The sequence below is a fragment of the Balaenoptera ricei genome, chromosome 2, assembly GCF_028023285.1.
Source record: "Balaenoptera ricei isolate mBalRic1 chromosome 2, mBalRic1.hap2, whole genome shotgun sequence".
NCBI lineage: Eukaryota > Metazoa > Chordata > Mammalia > Artiodactyla > Balaenopteridae > Balaenoptera > Balaenoptera ricei.
Window position 1 is genome coordinate 149,826,683 of NC_082640.1, and position 21,898 is coordinate 149,848,580.

Below are 21,898 nucleotides of genomic sequence, written 5' to 3' on the forward strand. Positions count from 1 at the left end.
GTCTCTAGGAACTGGATTTGCTGCCCCTGAAATTTTTAAATTTTCCTGGAAGGCACAAAAATTTCAGATGACTTTCTCCAGAAAAATGAAGCTATCATTTACAAGCAGTGATTACTTTCTCAACAGAAAATAGGCACTTGGTATCTCCAAAAACTTTTTGACAAAACATCTTTCTCAGTTATTGAGTTATAAGGTTACAAGTGGTGCTTCTCAAATAGCTGGCACAGATTGAGTAGATCCTAGCACAGCTGAAAGCATAAACTGGTTTTCTATCTCCCTCTTCCCTTACTCCCCTTCTCCATCTCTCTCTCTCTCTCTCTCACTCTCTCTCTCTCTCACACACACACACACACACACACGCTAAATCCCTGGCTAGGTCTGTGGCTGGTAACACATATTAGGTTTTGAGAACACTGGTGGTTTGTTTTCCTTTGTTTTCCCTGGTGCTATTGAAACTGAGCAGGGCTCTATGGGGCTCCCAGGCACAGAGCCCTTTTTGTCCCCCATGTCTTATAGCCAAGACTCCAGCCTCCGTGACCTTCCCTGAGTTCCAAAGGGCAGATTTGAACAGTTGCAAACCAAGGGAGGAGCAGCCAGGAAACCACCTGAGACAAGATTAAAGGGACCAGAGAAGCTCATCAAGATTAGGAGACTGACCACCTGAGACCCTGCACACACCCTAATCTTGTCAGCAACCCCACCCTTTTGAAACTGCAGAAGAAAGAAGAATGCAGGACCGTTACCACCTTAATCCTTATCGCATACCCCTGCCCATGAGCCCTGACTATAAGACCTCTCCCTATTCCCCAGGGAGCTGGGCACAGCACTTGAGGTGCTACCCTGCTGTGTTCGCCTCTGTGCCTGGCAAAGAATAAAGCTACCCTTTCTTTCTCCTCCAAAACTCTGTCTCTGTATCTCATTTTGGCATCGGTGTACAGGGAGCCAAGATTTTGGCAACACTATCTCAGGAAAAAAATTATACTAAGATCACAAACAGCTGAAATAGCCACATTTGGTTGATATTTTGTGCATGTGTGTCTAATAAGTTTTGGAATTGTGGGAAGTTACTGTAACACTTCATGGGTCTTAACAGCTTTCTATCAGCTTCTTGGGTTGTTGCAAAGGAAATATTCCATGAAATTACTAAGGACCCAAGAACTAAGAAGGAAATTAAAAGGCATCTCCTTGGAACACTCTGGCTATAGAAGCTGGATTTGTTCAGAGGCATAAAAAGAAAACCAAATTCGACAGGTAAAAGATATCAGATATTGGTTTATTCAGATGTTGAAAGGAGATAGCAGAAACTCAGGAAGAAAAGGATCCACTTTATGACCAGAACTTCATTTTGAAATTAAGACAGGAACAGAAAAAGAGAGGAGAAAGAAATTTTGATATAGCAATATAATTAGCCATACATGAAGTAGAGAAGAATGGGACCAACTCTGAACTAAATGAAGTTTTGAAAACTCAACTGAATCTATGTGAAAATTTCCAATGTAGGTAAATTCAGAACGTAGATGGTTAAAAAAAAAAAAAAAATGGTGGGAGAAAGGGTTGTTGGTGTTTCTAATGACTAGCCTCTCAGAACTTATTATCAGGCCTCATGAGAGACTTAAGATTGGGGCAATCCAGCTGAAGGAGCTGCTGCACTACCACAGGCAGACAATACAGGTGAGCTCACCAGGGCTTTCACAAAGGAATCATGGCTAAAATTCAAAGAGTGTGCATTTTTCTGGAATGTATGTTCATCAGAGACCTGACTGGGGTGGATTCAATAACAGGAGATTCTTATTATAATCATACAACAAATTTAGATTGAGCATGGCATTAAGAATTATTTAGAAGTTGAGTATATAGAGGCAAAAAAGGTAGACAAAGGCCCTAGTGTCATGGAGCTTACATTCTGAAGAAAAGAAAAACAGAGTAAACATGGTTTCAGGTCTTGGTAGATACAATGAAGAAAAAGGTTAAAGGGAAGAGAATAAGAGTGATTGGCATTGTGGTGGTTTTGTATAGAAGGGTAGCATTGAGAAGAATTTCTGAAGAAGTGGTTTGAATGGAGTATTTTGAAGGTAAAGCCAATAAAACTTGTTATGAATAGATGTAATACATGAGAAAAACAGGAATCTAGGATGATTCCCAAGTTTTGGGGCCTGAGAAACAAAGTAAATAATGGTGTCCTTCAACTCTACATAGATTTTATTTTTCTGTTATTCTCTTGTTGAAAAATCAAACTACACTAGTATGTCCACTCTGCAAAATAGTTTGACAATTTCTTTAAAAAAATAAATAGACACTATATGTCCCAGAAATCTCTTTTCTGGGTATTTATCCCAGAGAACTAAAAACTTATGTCCAAACAAAAAACTACACAAATGTGCATGAAAGTTTTATAGTAATAGCCAAAAACTAGAAATAATCAAAATGTCCTTCAATAGATGAATGATTAAACAGCAGTATATCCAAACCATGGAATACTACTCAGGAATAAGAAGGAACAAACTATTAATACACTCAACAACTCAGACGGATCTCAAGGGACTTATGCTGAGTGGAAAAGGCCAATTTCAAAAAATCACATTTTGCATGATTCCATTTATATAGCATTTTCAAAATTACAAAATTATATAGATAAAGAACAGATCAGTAGTTGCCAGGGTTAGGGAGGCTTGGGGGAAGGGGTGAGTGTGACATGAGGGAGATCTCTGTGGTAATGGATCAATTCTGTGTCTTGATTTCAGTGGTGGTTACAGAATCTACACGTGATAAAACAACACAGAACTATATACACACATGGTACCAATGCCAATGTTGATCTCGTACTAGAGTTATATAACTATTGGAGGAAACTAAGGGAAGGGCACAAAGGCCCTCACTATACTCTCTTTGCAACTTCCAGTGAATCTATAATTCAAAATAAATTTTTTAATCTAACTATGCTCAAGTATAAGGCAAAATGCATTATATAAATATTAAAAGTAGTACAGTAATAAATACTGCATCTGACAAAACGTTGTCTTCTGAATTTATAAAGCACCATTTTTGCCAATACATCTTACCACTATCAGTGTGTAGGCAGTAGTTTAATTAAGAGATCATCAGGATCTCTTTGTAAGAACATTTTCCTCCTAAAAGCCTCTGGAGGAAACAGCACTTGGAATTCTCACTCTCCCTCTGTTACTTTTAAGCAGCAAAGAGAACCTGTGTGTTCTTGTTTCTGTACCTGTACAAAGGAGTACAGAAGGCTAAACAACTGTTAACATTGGTGTCCAATAGCTTGCAGACATTATGAACTCCGGAAAGTACCTTGTTTAGACCCAAGATACTGACCTTCCATGAGTCAGCTGACATTCCTGGACTCTAACATTTTTCCCGTTAGTGTCATAATATAAAATTCTATAATGTGGAATCTCAAAGAGGATGGCTTAGACCAAAAACCAATTACCATGACCCAGAGGCTTAAAAGGTGCTAATAACACTAATCATAACTCCAGTCCTGGGACTTCCCTGGTGATCCAGTGGTTAAGAATCCGCCTTCAATGCAGGGGACACAGGTTTGATCCCAGATCGGGAAACTAAGACCCCACATGCCACTGGACAACTAAGATCCCACATGCCACAGGGCAACTAAGCCCACGCACTGCAACTACTGAGCCCGCACGCTCTGGAGCCCATGCACCATAACTAGAGAGAAGCCTGCACACCACAACTAGAAAAGCCCACGTGCCGCAACTAAGACCCAAAGCAGCCAAATAGATAAATAAATAAATAAAATAACTCCAGTCCCAAGGTTACTCTAGGTCTCAGAACTAGGCTTGGATAAATCATCAAAGTCAACGTGAGGGTGTGTATGGTGATGAAGTCCTCAAAAATCTCCATTTTTCAACATTTTCTTTTGTACGTATTTCCTTAATTCTGATCTTCTGTATCATCCAGCCTCAGTCTGAGGATAGAATACTTGGTCCTTCACTCCTGTAGACAGCATTCTACTCCCAAGAATATCATCAAGACATTTAGTTCTCAGGTCTGTATGCTACATCCTAGACACTTTTGTCATTGCTAAATAAGCTTACATTTACTAATCCTTTCATTCTTTCAGACCAGAATATATTCCAGCTAGAATTTTGTAATGGAGACTAGATTTATAAACTCTTTGCCTAGTCTTAATTGTAAAAGCCTACATAAAACTAATTATTAAATAAAACATTTTCTAAACAGGGTATCTCACATCAGACCCTGTCTACTTTTTCAGAATTTTATGCATTGCCCACAAAACCTATGGAATATGCCAGATGCTGCCTTTCTAGATATTGGTCTCCTTTTGGAAATAGCTCTGCCAGGTACAATGCTATGAACAGAACTAAATCAAAGAGTTCCCATTCTAATTTTTGTATCAGTCCATTCATACTGCTTTTCATGTGCTAAAACATTCTAAAAAGTAAAATTATATTATTGTGTATTTTTATTTTCTAAGGCTGAATAAAAATTAAACCAATGTAAATGATATGAATTAAACATTTTTCTGAAGACAAAGTAGTTTCATTTACTCCTGTCAGAGACTGGAGCCTGGAGAACTATCAACAACAATAGTTTTTTTTTTAAAAGAAAATAAAAGAAAAGATACTTACAGCCAACCATCATCATGGCCACGGAAAACATCTTTTCCACATCTGTGGTAGGAGCTATGTTTCCAAATCCTATGGTTGTAAGGCTTGTCATGGTAAAGTAGAGAGAGGACACATACAGTGAATCCTTACTGGGTCCTCCTTCCCATATCCCTGCACTGGTATTGTATCGATACGGAGTCCCAATGCTCAAGGCCAGCTGGTAGAGCCAACTGTCTATTTGGATGGTGTTTGTGACTTCATCGATGACCTCATAGTCCCCAATGCTGTACCATATGCAGGCCAGCCAGTGAGCAACTAGTCCAAACACACACACCAGGAGCACAAGGACCGCTGCTCCATACTCTAGGTAATGGTCCAATTTCCTGGCAACACGGCCCAGTCGCAAGAGACGCACCACTTTTAAAGAACTGAAGAGACTGCTGATTCCCTGAATTAAAAAAAAAAAGAAATGACACAACACTTTCAGAAAAGAAAAGGCTAAGGAAAACAATACAGTGGTTCACCTTAATGAACTCAATCACCATTTATATACTAAGAACATACACATACTACAGCTCCGACTTTAAGTCAACAACAACAACAAAAAGCTGAAGTGATAAAGAAACTTTTTAAATGCAGATTCCTTCCCACCAGGAAATAAGATATTTGCAGATTATTAGATAAAAAAACTTTTCATTAGGTAAGGAAGATGGAGTTTATTTTCATAAGTGGAGTATAAATAACACAGAGAAAAACCAAAGGAGAAAATAGCTCAAATGCAATATACTCAGAGTATAGAAATAGGGTGATGAATTTAGACCTTTTATTTCTTCTTCCTACAAAACTTTTGCTGTACTCTAAAAGATTTAATTTTATTTCTTACTTTATAAATGCTATGAACAGCAAAACTTCTGAAAAAGGAATCCTACTTTTACTGTCAAGCAAACAGGAAATACTTCTGTGTATATTAGAATGAGCAAATGCCATTATTTCCAACTCCTGCCACAGTTATGATAAACACTAAATTTGTAGAGCTGTGAAAAAGTGAAGAGTTGAACCTAGAATGGGAACATACCTACAAAACTCTATCATCTTCTGGCAATAGTCATTGAAAAGAATACTATAAGGGAATGGCAGCAAGAATATTCATATTTTGTTAAGAAGCTTAAAACATCAAATATAGCATTATCCAAATGGAAATATAGCATAGACTTTATTCAATCAGTGAAGTTCTCAAAGTTACTTTTTGAGGAAGCAGGTGATAAGCCACCCAGGTAGAGAGGGTAAAGCCATTGCTGGTGCATGAGGGAAAGACAAAGCAGTGACCCAGGACCCTCTCATCTGATCATCACCTCCAAGTCTCACAGAGTCCATGACTTCCTTACTGATAATTCTATATCCCAGGGAGGAGACAAGGCATCTAACATAACCTACTCTGAACTTAAGTCTGATCAACATGGAGGAATTGGTTGGTATAGTAGAACAGATGTAACATTAATGAGACTCTAATTATGGTATCGTAAAGTTACAGTGAAAAAAGGCTGGGAATGCATTTGGTTATACTCTATATGATAGTATATATTTGAAATTTTTCAAAATAAAAATTTGAAATAGAGAGAGAAAACAAAGAGAAGTAGAAACAGGAGACCTTATGGAAGCAAAAAAGGAACAGGAGCATCCTGACAATTTTCTGTCTCAACCTCGATAACCTTAGGCCTGGCTCTATCTCTATTCCTACTCTCAAATGCTGTGGCATATACGCAGCCTTAAATCAATTCTTATTTCACTTGAACACTTGGGGGAGGCAGGGATATTGAACTTTAGACAGTAAGAGTAGCATTAATAAAATTCAGAAGATGAACTGGCATAATTCAATGAAATGAGATGTTGAAAGGTAAGAAGATTCAAGAGAGCTTGGAAGCTCTCAAAAAAGGAACTACATAATCATGAACAAGAAAGACAAAAATAAGTTTTTATTGAGCATTTCTACATGGCAGGCTCTGAGCTGTGCCCTGGGGACATTAAGACAAATATGCCTTGCTTCTGCTCTAAAGAAACCCATAGTCAAAATGCATGAAAAACTCAGAGGGTTAAATTAAAAAATAAAAAGTGTTATTGTAGATGTTGTCCTCCACTTAGCTCCAATTTTTAAAGGAACTGTGTTACTTCTATTTAAATACTGGGTTGGCCAAAAAGTTCATTCGGGATTTTCTATAAGCTCTTACAGAAAAACCGGAATGAACTTTTTGGCCAACACAATACTACAGAGAAAATTATTTCCACTGTAATTATTTTTTCTAAAAACAGCTAAAAACAAAAGAAGAAAAAACAGAGAGGAAACCTTTATCCCCATTTAAACTAAAAACTAGTCACAACCCTCAACTAGAATGTAAAGAATCAGGACCCACTCAAATTAGGCCCAAATAACGGGAGGACACATTCCCCTGACCTCTGATGTAGGCAGATCTCTCCAAGAGGAGGTGATCCACCCTGAGGGGTACCTACTCTGGACTCCACTTAATCAAAAAGCACCATTTTCTATAGCCATGTCCAATATTATTTAAATGTTACAAAATGTTTGGTAAGTATTGTAAACTCTCTCTGTCATGGGTTCTATGTCACCACTTTCTCCTAGATCTTAGCCAACTCCCCAGCTGACATCTCTTTCAAAATCATTTTCTGGGGCTAACCTTATCCATGCTTCTTTTATGTGTTAGGATTCTCATTATGATTACCCTCAGCCTCTCCTGGTTGATTTACTGCATGTCCATGTTTCAACTGACTTCTATGAGTTCCTGATACAGAAGCCAAACACCTGCTGTACATTTCCATTTAGACATTCCATAGGTATTCAAAAGGTAATATGTCCCTACTCTTGTGAACAACATCATTATGAACCCAGTCTCTCAGACCTGGGGCTGAGCATCCCCTTTCCTGTCACATCCAACTGGTTATCAAGTCTTGAGGATCTCAGCATTCAAAGTGCTCCAAATATACCTGAATAAATCCCTCAAAAATATCCCTTCTTTCCTATTCCCAAGGTCATGCCTTGGTCATGGCTTCATGTTTTTTCTCACTGTGTGACAGGAATAGCCTCTCCATCAGCCATACTACCTCTATTCTCACTCCCTTTAATTATGTGATCACACTGTATAGGCTACCTGCCTGCTATCATTTTACATCATATATATCTAATCATGTCCCTCTCTGGTCTAAAATCTTTAGTATTAGCTCATTACCTATAGAATCAAGTATTCACTCCCCACCATGACATGCAAAGCCCTTCAGGACCTAGCATCTGCCTGTCTGGTCAGCATCTCTCCCAGCAAGTACTCCTCCTGCTGTCTAGACTCCTGCCATGCTCAACTATGTGTAGTTCCCAGAGTGCCCATGCTGTTTCATGCCACATTAACAATTTGTCCCCTCTACTTAAAACACTCTTCCCTCCCACTCTCTTGGTGGCCAGGGTCTTACTTATAGTTTATGGCAGAGACTCTCTCCTCCATGTCCATTTCCCTGACATCTTCTTTCTTCCCCCACCATCTTCATTGTTATACCCACTGTGAGAGTTAGGTGTCCTTATGTTGGATTATCATATACTCTTTGCCCATCGCGATGACAACCATCATCATAATAGCACTTTATTACAAGTCTCTGTTTGCATGCATGGTATCCCAGGAAACTCTAAACCCCTTGAAGAGTATACCTAGTGTCAATTACCAAGCATGGCATATGGTAATAGGTTAAACAGTCAATACATTCAATAAATGTATGAAAAACTTTTTACGACACAAGTAAATGTGGGTGGGGTGAATTGAGTGTGTGGTGGGGCAGGGAGGGGGCATAGTTAATAATCTTATGTGATAGGTGTCATTACTAAAACATAGCCTAGAAAAATTAAATAATTTGACTAAGTTCATGCATCTGGTAAGAGGAGGAGCCAAGAATCAAATATAGGCAGTCTTGTCCACACTCCTTGCACTTCACTATCTGATCTCATTCTGAACCTCACTATATCTAGAGCATAATGTGCAATTTAACAAATCACATTAGTACCAGCAGTATTGGCTTAAATACAGGCATTCTCTATAAGACTGAATAAAAGAGATTAAATACTTTGCCTCCCACTGATTCCCACCGAGGCCCAGCAGTGGCCTACTTAGGGGTCTGTGGAGGCCCCAGAACCCTAGAGAGTCTGCAGTTCTCTTACATGGACCAACTCATTTCATTCTCACAATACCAGGACTCCTATCTCCACTGTTCATAGGAGGACACAAGCTCAGACAGGTTACACGACTTGTCTAAAGTCACACAGCTAGCAAGGAATGGACCTAGTCCTTCAGATTCGTCATGCATTTCCCACAATAGCCAACTGCTGTGCAGTCTTCCTGTCCTCATCCCAATAATCACTGCAATATTAATCTTCTTAAAAGACAGTATCGAGCATATCCTCCAGGGGCTCATTATAGACATTAAACACAATATCTATAGGCCTTCAAGGTCCACAACCCCATTTCTGTCCACACTGCCAGGTCATTTCCAACCATGCCTTTGCCAAGCAATAGTGCTCCAGTCAAACCAAACTCCTTTTTGCTCTCAAACATAACCCCAAAATTTCACCTTTTAATTTGTCCACAGTGTCCCTTTCATCTACTTATAAAACCAGAAACTGTTATTCAAAATGAGTAATACAGAAGCGTTTGCTTTATTTGGTAAGGTTTTTTTTAGCTATCTCATTCTCCACTGTTTTGTATCCAAAAGAATTTAATGCAATTACTATAATCAAAACTCAAAGTTAATGACTTTGTTCTAAAATTTGATGAAATACTTGAAACAATCCAAATGTCCATCTCCAGTAGAATGGATAAATAAATCATTGCACCTTCATGCAATGCAATACTATCCAGAAATAAACATGAACAGACTAGAACTATATGAAATAACAAGAATGAATCTAAAAAGTATCATACTGAGAAAAAGAGACTAGACACAAAAGAGTATATATTGCATGATTCCATTTATAAAAGTTTAAATACAAATGGAACTACTCTTAGATCAGACATCATTAGAAATCAAAGTGGCTTCCTTTGTTTAGGGAGGGGTAGTGACTATGCAAGACATGAGAGGGCTATGGTAATATTCTGTTTCCTAATACAACAGCATTACTAGGAATTACTAGGTGTGTTTGCTTTGTGAAATTCCTTGAGCTCTACATGTAATATTGATGTAATTTTTAAAGAATGTTTTATTTAAATATCAAGACAATGTTAAGGAAAATCCATTAGTCACTGTTGTGTTGTTAAGGTTAACATTTCACCACGGTACATAATTCAGATTAATGATTTCTTCTGCATCATGTGATTTGGGGAGGGGGGAAGAGGTGTCATATTCAACTCTATCTAAAATAAGAGATTTTACTTATTTTATAACTCACCCTCATAACCTTTAGATTGGTCCTCAAATTATACTTTTTTTAATATACATAATTTTTTTTAACTTTTTTTTTTGATGCGGACCATTTTTTAAAGTCTTTATTGAACTTGTTACAATATTGCTTCTGTTTTACATTTTGGTTTTTTGGCCACGAGACATGTGGGATCTTAGCCCCCCAACCACGGGTCAAACCCACACCCCCTGCATTGGAAGGTGAAGTCTTAACCACTGGGCTGCCAGGGAAGTCCCCTCAAATTATATTTCATCCCTTGTTGGGAATTTTAATTTAACCCATATGGTAATACTGGATACTTTGACAGGCCAAAATAAAATGACTCCCTTCTGTACTAACACCTTTTTATAACAATCTCTTAATTCTGTGCTTTCCACCAGTTTTGTCTGCTCATTCATTTTCTGCTTAATTTCACTCCATGCTTTCCAATCTTCCTGTGCCTTCCTCTGCACTCCAGTGGCATTCTGCCTCTATCCCAACCTCTGAGCTCTTAGTTCACAAATCCCTGGGGTTCCATTGGCGGAAGAGAATATCAAACACATCAAATGCATAATAGAACATAGCAGGGTTAATGGAGAACTTTCAGTCATCAGCCTTCCTTTCTAGCTAGTTACTTGAAAAGCCCCTCAGGCCATAGGAGCATAAAGAAAAATATCCAGGAGATATCTCAGTGTTATTAACTCTTCAGGATATTTTTGTGGATTCCCATATTAAAGAGATGTGGGATGTAATCGGCATAAAAATAATGGCTTACAATGATAAAGCCATTTAAACTACAAATCAATTCTCTCATTTGATTATCACTAAGGATAGTAGGCAGATAACTCAGCTAGTATTCTTTCCTACCTTCTTCCCCCCTTGCTCTATAAACAAAAGAGGAATGATCAAAGAACTTTCTTGTCCAAGGACACATGACAATTAAGTGGGGATGAGAGAGCAGGAGTACAGACTTATGATATCCAGTTGCTTAGTTTTTCACCTACATCTAGCATTCTCGCACACAGGATGTGTAGTAGATTGTTTGGAAAAAAATAGCTCGAGTCATTTCCTTCCCTGTATCCATATCCTTTGGCAATGTGACTTTGCAACCTCTCCCATCAAAAGATAGGGTCTATTTCCCCATCTTGACTTGAGTCTAGACTAGCCTTATGACTTACTTTGGCCAACAGAATGTGGTGTAAGTGACACTGGGCCAGTTCCAAGCCTAGACCTCAAGAAGCATAGCCTCCAAGACCAGTCATGGTCTTAGAACCCATGGCTGTTCTAAGTTGTCATATGAAGAATGGCAACTAGGCTTTTGGAGGATGAGAGACCATAGGAGCAGCCCTATGACATCCATCTGAGCCATCCCAGATCAGTTAGCCACCAGCCATCTCAGCAGCCTACCACAGATGTATGGATGAACTTAGTTGAGATAAGCCAAATCTAGCCAAAGTCAGCAGAATCACTCAGTTAGGTCACAGGAAAATGAGTTAAATAAATGGTGATTGTTATTATCCATAAAGTTTTGGAGTAGTTTGTTATGTGGGAAAAAAAGCTAACTGATACAAATGTGAGGAAAGCACATGTATTTATGTGCACAGTATTTCATACTTGTTTGACTTAAAATGGGGGCAATATAGATATGTATGTGATATAGAAGTCTCATTTTAACAAGACATTCTCCCAAATAGGTAAGATATGAATATATAAAATAAATTTTAATATGTAATTGTTAGATATTATTTACCTTTTGTATTGGGAAACGTGTCACTATTTTGCTTTGCAAGAATTTATGCCAGTAAATATTCCATGAGAACAAAGAACTCCAAGTTATTACTTCATATACCTCCTAAATAGTTCTTAAATCCAACCTCACCTAAAGCTTGCCCTCACCCTACGTAACTTCAGTTTCCATGTGGATGACCCTGCTGAAAATCTGGCCTCGCAGTTTCTCCACCAATTCATCTCTAACAATCTTTTCACTTTTCCTTAAACGCCCACTCCCGAGGTCATAATCTGAAATTTGTCATATCTAAAATGTTTTCCGGCTCTGAAATCTTGAATTGAACCATCTTGTTTTCTGACCATATCTTCTTCTATGTTGAGCTAAACCGTCCAATTACATCAACATTCAACCTTAATGAATCTCCAGTCTACTGACAGATCTGCTTTTTCCCAATCTATTAACCCCTCCATTCTCCATTTTCTTCTTTATGTGGCCCCATAATTTCAACAACACCATACATCCTGAATTCCTTAGCATGTCTGTCTCTTCATTATAACCTGTATCAAAACCCTAATTCTAACTCAATTATCAGCTTTCTTCAGGGCTGTGTTTAAGAACTGCTTAAGAAAGTAATACAATAGGGCAGATTGATTCCACTAGAAATTCATTATCATCAATCTCGAAACATCTCCTAACTACCTAGCAATTTTACTACTTTTCTTATGAATTCATCTATCCACTATATTTTAAACTTTCTCTCCTCTGCTCAAAAATCCAGCCACTCCCCCTTCAACTACATCTTTCCCATAGACATTTAAATATCTCATGTCTCTCCCATTAAAAAAAAAAAAATGTTACTACTCTCCCCTCCACCTTCCCATTCCAGACATTGCCCCTGGTTCTTTTCTAATATATAAGCAAATATAAGCACTAGCCATTTGATTACACAAACCAGAAACCAAGAAGTATTCATATGTTGCCCCTTTCTTTGATATCCCCCATACCCAATTTATCTTAAAACCCTATTAACTTTAACTCCTAAATATCTTTCCAATTTATTCACTTTTCTTCATCGCCACTGACACCACCTTAAACCATGCTATTAGCATCTCTCTCCTAGACCTATGGAAGTGTTCTAATAAATCTTAAGGCGTTCATTTGACTCCGTCCACTCTATTCTGAACACTATATAAGAGTTATCTTTTGAAGTCATTCATAGTTTAAAATCATATGATAGCTTCCATTGTTCTAAAATCTGTTTTGGTTTAGTCTAGAGCAGGTCATTTCGTTATATAATCTCAAAGGACCAGGTATGTTCCCTTTGTGCCATTTGTCTCTTTCTGATTGTGTATTCATATCATGTTTTGTTCATTCTTTTATCCCTAGCACACACTCTAGAACTCCCTGCCACAGTGTAAGCACCAAATATTTATTAAGAAAATGAATACACTAATTAAAGAATAAACTAACCAATACAGAAATCTCTCATAATAATTTCTGACTCCTCTAGCACTGATATTGTAATTAATAATTAATAGTTATTTAATCTTCATGGGTAGCACAATATCAGGCAATTATATAGAAACCACTCTGTTTTATAAGCATTGGGGTCTTATTCTAAGTAGATTTTGTACATGAATGACTAAATAGTCCATTTCCATTTCCTTTTGTAGAGTGCAATTTAAAGACTGAAAGAAAACTAACTAGAAAATGTAGCAAACTACAATTGTTATCTGCATCTCTAACCCATATAACAAGTTCTATTGCCTCCTTCCTATTCAGAACTCACTTCTCCAACTCACGTTACCAAGAGATTATGGAGAAATAATCCTAATTACTCCCTGCATTAGTTAATATGCTTCAGTAGAGAATCTCAATTTAAATAACTTGTACATACCACCTGTTTTAGTCTATTTATATTCTTATCAATACACAGTGGCATAAGTAGATAGATAGATAGTAGATAGATAGATAGATAGATAGATAGACAGACAGACAGATAGACATCTGTTTTAAGCAATATCCATGATATATGAATTTTAAATGCTTCTTATTATGGAAAAAAAATGCTCTCATTAATATCCATTGGTCTAGAGTGAATATAAAGCATGATCAAAATATGCACCAAAAAAGAGGTATATTGCCTAAGTCTCGATTTTTTTTTCAAATATCATGATATATGCATAAGCAAACCAGGTTGGGAGATGCTTTAAATCCTTCAGTAACTTGTTGCCACCTTTACAATCATCCAAACTCCTTAACACAACCTGCCCCTGCCTACTTTTCCAGTCTCCCATGTGCATCTCTGTCTTCTTCTCTCTGTGCTCCAGTTATAGAAAATGTCTTTCCTTTCTTCAAAAATTTTATATTCTCTCTCACCTGGTGGGGTCTCCAAAAGTGAATTTTAAAAACACTCTCCCTAACTCACTAACTACTCCTTTTGCCTAGTTAATCCTACTCATCTTTCAGGTCTAGGCTTAAATGTCACCTAACCCAGCACCTATAATAACACAGGTATAGCTTTCAGAATTCCACAAGGGATATGCTTGGAGTTGTATCAATCAGGCAACCCTTAAGCTGTGGTATCCTCATCAGGTTATTTACAGCTCATTAAAAGTTCTTCATAGTCCAGATGTAATTTACCAATCAGAGATCTTTTTTAAATACATGTAATACAGCCGAGAAACCTAGATAGCATATTTCCTTCATCAGTCCCTGGGAGAACAAAGGAAGACAGTTGACCAAATCTGTCAATGCAGAAGGAGAAATAGTTTTGTTAATCCTTTATCCACAATGTCTAATAAACAAACTTCCTAAAGATGAAAAATTCCAATATAAAGATAAACATGTTCCTTGTGAGTTAGCATGTGTTATGTGAGAGCAGAGATAAAATCATGGAATAGAATGAAGTAATAGAAAGACCAAAGGGAGTAGGGATGGAGGTTTAGAACTTCCTTCAAAGAAGAGTGAGGAAATGATGTATTCTCAAGCACAGTGATAATTACTATGCAGAAAGATAAAGAGCAATTTCTATGCAAGTATCCGTAGTTAGTTAAGGCAAAAAAATTTTAAGGTTTATAGTATACATATTGCAATATATTTCAACCTTCTTTGCCTCCATATCAGAATTATTTCCTAATGTTTAACAATAGGAAGCCTTCATCATGAATGAAGATCAGTTCGGATAAAAATTTTTATTCCTGTAAGCAACAAAATCAAGCAAAGGAATCCTATTGCTATCCTGATTGCTTGCAACCTCCTATCCTCCCAAAGCTAATTCCCTCAGTTAGGCAGACTGCTTTGCCTCTGTAGAAAATTAATGCAAAGAATGTATCCTGGAGCATCACCAAATTTTTCAAATATAAAAAAGATATCGATCTTTAAATCTGTTTCTTAACATTCTGTACCGCCAATCTCCACTTGGAATAGAATTTAAAAGTTCAGCCTACTGCCACTATCCTCCAATTTGGAACCTGTGGCTGACTCTTACCCATTCTCCAAATCCTTACCTCATCTCCTCCTTCACACTGACTCCTCCTTTATTCACACTCTTGAATAATTTTTGAGAAAGTTTTTCTCTCAAGCTAGAAGGTAGGTACATTTGAGTTCAGTGACTTTGCCTTGTACATCTTTGTATTCATTAGTCTACAATGTTTTGCACTCCTAGTGGGAGATCCCAGCTTAGGAACCTAAACCCTAAGGTAACCTCTAAACATGTATGGAAAGCTAGCAGTGTAGGTCATATGACTGGAAGATTATTTAAGTGAGAATATTCATGGAAAGGAACTTATGAACAGAGAGGTGAGCATAGCGGCCAAAGGATAACGCCCTACTGTCTGAATGAAGTTTGGGGCACAGATAAGGTTATGCCACAAAGACTGCCCTTTGGCCCTAACTTTTCCATTACTAACAAGAAACAGGTATATTTAGGAAACATTGTAAGCTTCAATTCCTCATTCACTTTAATAGAAATATATATAGTATGGCAATTATGTGTCAGGCACTGTAAATCCAGGCTATTAGAAAGACAGAGTCTTTGCATTGAGGAAGCATAAGGTCTAATCTTGATTCCTCCAGAAATGAGCACAGGGTCTAACCCTTAGTTTTCTAAAGATCTTTGTTGGATTTGACTTCTTAACTTGAAGTAGAATTGAAGGATGCAAAATAGGGTCACCCATAAACCTTCCCCTGAGCACACAAATGAAAGACAAGTGTTGATAAACCACTAATCCAATCATCGATAAAAATATAAATGGTTTTTTATTATTATTAGAAGCACTAGTGTTATTAATGTGCTTTCTTAAGCAGAGAAGAACTGGGAGGTATATAGGACTTAAAATTGCAGCAAAAGTTTTTAAAGCAGGCTAATAAGAAACTAAGAAAGTCCCATAGAGAAGGTAAAATCATCCCAGAGATAATACATTTCATTGCATTAAAAGTCTCATACTCTTCAGAGTAACTAAGTTTATCAGGGATAAACAGGAGCATTACATAATGATAAAGGGGTAAATTCTCCAAGAAGACATAACAATCCTTATATTGTATGCACCTAACAAGACCATCAAAATATGTGAAGCAAAAACTAATAGAAATGCAAGGAGAAATAAAATGAATCCACTATCATATACTTCAATATCCCTCTGTCAGAGATGGTCAGGTCTAGCAGGCAGAAATCAGTAAGGACAGAGCAGAACTCAACAGCACCATCGATTAGCTGGCTATTATTGACAACTTTGACTACTTTATACAACAGCAAAACAACAACAACAACAAAAACTCACATTCTTCTCAAGGTCATATAAAATATTCACCAAGATAGACCACATCCTGTGCTATAAAACACACCTTAACAAATTTAAAACAATAGAAATCATACAATACCTGCTTTTGGACCACAATGAAATTAAACTAGAAATCAATAACTGAAATATACTTGGAAAATCCAAAAATATGTGGAAATTAAACAACACACTTATAAGTAAGACATGGATTAAAGAGAAAATTTCAAGTAAAATTTAATGCTTTTTTAATTAACTGAAACAGAAAATACAACTTAACAAAATTCGTGGGATGCAGCAAAGCAGTACTTAGAGGAAAATATATAACTTAGAATGCATATATTAGAAAGCAATAAAAACTATAATCAATAACCTAAATTTCCACTTTAGCAAACTAGAAAAAGAAAAGCAAATTAAATCCAAAGTAACAAGAAGAAAAGACATATTAAAAATATAGCAAAAATCAATGAAATTGAAAACAGGAAATCAGTAGAGAAAATCAATAAAATCTTAAAAGCTTTTTCTTTGATAATATCAATAAAATTGATATGCCTCTAGCCACACTAACTAAGAAAAATAAAAAAGAGAGGACACAATTACTAACATGGCAAATGAGAGGATGTCACTACAGATGCCATAGACATTAAAAGGATAATAATAATAATAACAAAAAAGTGGAAGCATATGAACAACTCTTTGCCCATAAATTTGAGAACCTAGATGATATGGACTAACTCCATGAAAGACACAATCTGCCAAAACTCACACACATACAAAAATAGATTCTTTGAAGAGAACTACATCTATTAAACAAATTGATTCAATAAATTAATAACCTTCCAAAACAGCACCAGGCCCAGATGGGCTCATGAGTGAATTCTACCAGATATTTAAGGAAGAAATTATACCAATTGCCTACAATCTCTTCCAAAAGGTAGAAGCAGAAACAATACTTCCTAACCCAGATTTATGAGGCTAGTATTACCCTAATACCAGAAGCAAAGACAATATGAGAAAAGAAAACTACAAAAGAATATCTCTCATGAACATAGATTCAAAAATCCTCAACAAGATATTAGCAAATCAAATCCAACAATATATAAAAATAATTATATAGTATGGCCAAGTAAGATTTATCCTAGGTATGCATGGCTGGTTCAACACTCAAAAATCAATTAATTAAAAAAAAATCAATTAATAGAATCCATAACATCACAGACTAAAGAAGAAAAATCATATGTTCATATCAATAGATGCAAAAAAGGCATTTGACAAAATGCAAAATCTATTCATGATAAAAACTCTCAGAAAACTAGGAACAGAGAGGAACTTCCTCACCTTGAAAAAGAACATCTACAAAAACCCTACAGCTTATATCATATTACATCATATTAAATGGTGAGAAACTAGAAGCTTTCCCACTAAGATCAGGAAGAAGGAAAGAATGTCTATTCTCACCACTCCTATTCAGCTTCATACTGGAAGTCCTAGAAAATGCAATAAGAAAAGAAAAGGAAATAAAAGGTATACTGACTGGGAAGGGGAAATAGAAAACTGTCTTTGTTTGCAGATGACATAATTGTCTATGCAGAAAATAGCCAACACAATATTGAAGGAGAAGAACAAAATCAGAGGACAGACACTCAACTATAGTAAAGCTATAGAAATCAAGACAGCGTGGTATTGGTGGAAAAAAATAAACAAATAGATCAATGGAACAGAATAGAGAGCCCAGATAGACCCCCATAAATATAGTCAACTTATCTTTGACAAAGGAGCAAGGGCAATACAATAAAGATAGTTTTTTTCAACAAATGGTGATAGAACACATGGACATCCAATGCAAAAAAATATGAATCTAGTCACAGACTTTATACCCTTAACAAAAATTGACTCAGAATGGATCATAGACCTAAATGTAAAACATAAATTATAAAATTTTGAGAAGATAATGTGGGAGAAAATCTAGGTTACCTTGGGCATGGTGATAATTTTTCAGATACAACACCAAAGGCATAATTAATGAAACTAATAATTAATAAACTGGAATTCATTAAAATTAAAAACTGCTCTGTGAAAGATACTGTCAAAAGAATGAGAAGACAATCTACAGACTGGGAGAAAATATTCGCAAAAGACATTTGCAAATAATAAAGGACTATTATCTAAACTATATTAAAAAACTCCTAAAACTCAACAATAAGAAAATTAAGAACCCCATTAAAAATGAGCAAAAGATCTGAAGAGACACCTGACAAAAGTAGATATTCAGATGGTAAATAATCATATGAAAAGATGTTCATATATCATTAGAAAATTGCATGTTAAAACAACAAGATACCACTACACGTCTACTATAATGGCTAAAATCCAAAACACTGATGATACCAAATGCTGGTGAGAATGTGTGCCAACCAGAACTCTCATTCATTGCTAGTGGAAACATAAAATGGTAAAACCACTTTGAAAGACAGTTTGGTAGTTTCTTACAAAACTGACATATTCTTACCATATGATCCAGCAACCGTGCTTCTTAATATTTACCCAAATGAGTTGATAACTTATGCCTACACAAAAACCTGCATACAAAAGGTTATAGCAGCTTTATCCATAATTGCCAAAACTTAGGAGCAATCAAGATAGCCTTCAATAGGTGAATGGATAAACAAACTGTGATACATCCAGACAGTGGAATATTATTCAGTACTAAAAAGAAATGAGCTACCAGCCATGAAAAGACATGGAAGAACCTTAAATGCATATTACGAAGTGAAAGAAGTCAATCTGAAAAAGCTACCTGCTGTATGATTCCGACTATATGACTTTCTGGAAAAAGCAAAACTGTGGAGATAATAAAAGGATTAGTGGTTGCTAGAGGTTAGGAGGGAAGAAAGGATGAATAGGCAGAGCACAGAGTTTCAGGACAGTGAAACTACTCTGTATGATACTACAATATGCCATTATGCATTTGTCAAAACCCATAAAATGTACAATACCAAGAGTGAACCTACTGTAAACTATGGACTTATAGCAATATGATATGTCAATATAGTTTCACTCTGGTGGGGTTGTTGGTAATGGGGGAGGTTATGCATGTGTGGGGCCAGGGGCTCTATGGGAAATGTTCATACCTTCCTCTCAATTTTGCTGTGAACCTAAAACAGCTCTTTAAAAAAAGTCTATTATCAGCTGAGCAAACACACTGATAAGAAAAATCAATCAGTTCTAAGGTAGACTTGGCAATGTTTCTATGGGTTTAATAAGATTAAAACTAGTAAAAATAAAAAATAAAAAAATACTATGTAATCCTTACCTATACCACTCAAACATTATTTCAATTACCTACAGGCTTTAATAAAAAAGTAATGGTGATCAAATTGTATTAAATAGCAATTTCTAAAATGTTATTCTTGGTAGAGCGTCTGAAATTCCACAAAAGGGGACAAAAAGCCTCTAAAATCTATGAGTATAATTAGCTTCTTTGATTTCCAATTCTTGTTTTGATGACTAGACAAGAGATAAAAATTTGCTATGTAAACAGATATGCTAAAGTGGAACAACACATGTGGCCACTTGACAAGCATAATTCAAGAAAATAATAATTTAGAAAATTATTTTCCATAAACTTCCCGGAAATTAAAAATATTTATAATACTTCCACTTAACAGTCACTGGCCCAATCATTTTGTCTCCTGAAACAATACATAAGTGATCATTTTTCCAATTTCAATTTGTTCTAACCTAGTTTATCATGTTTACCACTTACTAATACCACTCATTGTCCCCTGAATTCCCCATGTATCACGTTTCCTAAATCCACTCAGGCTACCAAACTGTGTGTTAACTGCAGCTGCCCCATTTTTCTCTGATGTCTTATAATTCAGTTCCCCCTAACCTCCCAGAGCTGTATTCAAATGCATGCTACAAAAGAGCTTGTTTCTATTCCTTGGATTCCTAGTGATAACATCTTTTACCCCCTGTTATGGTTTCTAGGAAATTTACATTACATACTTCTTTTCAAACAGAATTATTTCCTTTAATGGATTCTGTCTTCCCAGCCTTACATTTCTCTTAAAGAATGTCATACCCAGTTCGTGAATTCCTAGTAAATCAAGTTGTCTTAAGAGAGCATGTTGACTGAGACAATCTTGAATACAAAAAGTGTTATTAAGTCCTCTAAGTCATTCTGCACTCGTAACATATCAAAGGATTAAATTGTGATCTTCAGACTCATACTCTCCTATTCCCAAGCCACCACTAGCTCAATTTCTCATTTTTAAGTTCTATTTTGTTTTATGTCATTGTACAATCTACTAAAACTTTGCTAACACTTTATTGCTTCAGGTCGGTGAGTCACCAATATGTACTAAGAGCAACGAAGGACTACCAAGGGGATGGAACACATCCCTCAATATCACAGGGCTTATCACCAAGCTGAGGAAACAGACATATACAAATGAAATAATAACATCCCCTCAGACATGCACAATTCTACAAACAAAAATCATTCATATCTGTTTTCCCATCTATTCCTTAAAACCGTTGTGTGAAGTAAAAAAGTCAAGCATTCCTTCCCTTTTTTTACAGATATGGAAACTGAGACTCAGAGTCATCATCCCAAAGACTCACAACAAACATGCCCTAAAGAAGGCCTCTAAAAATTGAAAGAGAAAGTTAAAAATAACGTGGAACCAAAATATAAGCCAATACTAGTTTGAAAGATGAGAAGGTAAAGAGAAGCCCTTGATTTATTTAGAAGGGCAAAGATACTCATAAGTCAAATACTGATGCTAAAAATATTAAGAGTAATCAATTAACAGAAAAACTTCTATCCAGTAGAGGAAATCCAGGAGATTTAAAAAATTCAGTCAATCCAAAAGATGGCAGAAAAGAAGCAAAAATAAAAACAGAGAAAAGTGAAGAAAAAGCATTTTACAATGGAAAATAAGATGCTCTAAGAAAATCAAAGGGTAATTAATCACAATAAGTGTAAATAGACTAAACTTCCCAGTTAGAAAGACTCTTAGAATGTATAGACTATTTACAAAAGACACAACTAGAGTATAATAATCTAGAATGATAAAAAGTTAAATAATAGAAATACATATATCAAATACTATACAAATGCTAGTTTAGCTCTATTAGTATCAAGCCAAAAAGACTTTAAGCAAAAAAAAAGCATTATTAGTTACAAGAAAAGTTGGAAAATAATGTTGAGAAAATCTTCCAGAAAGTATGGCAAAAATATAAAAGATTGGAAAATAAGGGAAGAAAAAAAAAGGAATCAGAGGAGAAGTCTAGTAGGTATAAGAACAAAAGGAATTCCAGCAAGAGAGAGAATGGAAAAGAGGGGGGAAAG

The 21,898-nt window shown here is 36.1% G+C and overlaps 1 protein-coding gene across 1 annotated transcript in view; it reads right to left on the reverse strand.

Moving 5' to 3' along the window:
- Positions 1–21,898, reverse strand: part of KCNH5 (potassium voltage-gated channel subfamily H member 5) — a 329,564-nt gene that overhangs the window by 228,845 nt on the left and 78,821 nt on the right. Inside the window, exon 7 of the mRNA XM_059915741.1 lies at positions 4,629–5,055. Coding sequence (XP_059771724.1) covers positions 4,629–5,055 — 427 coding nt within the window. The remainder of the gene's footprint in view (positions 1–4,628; positions 5,056–21,898) is intronic.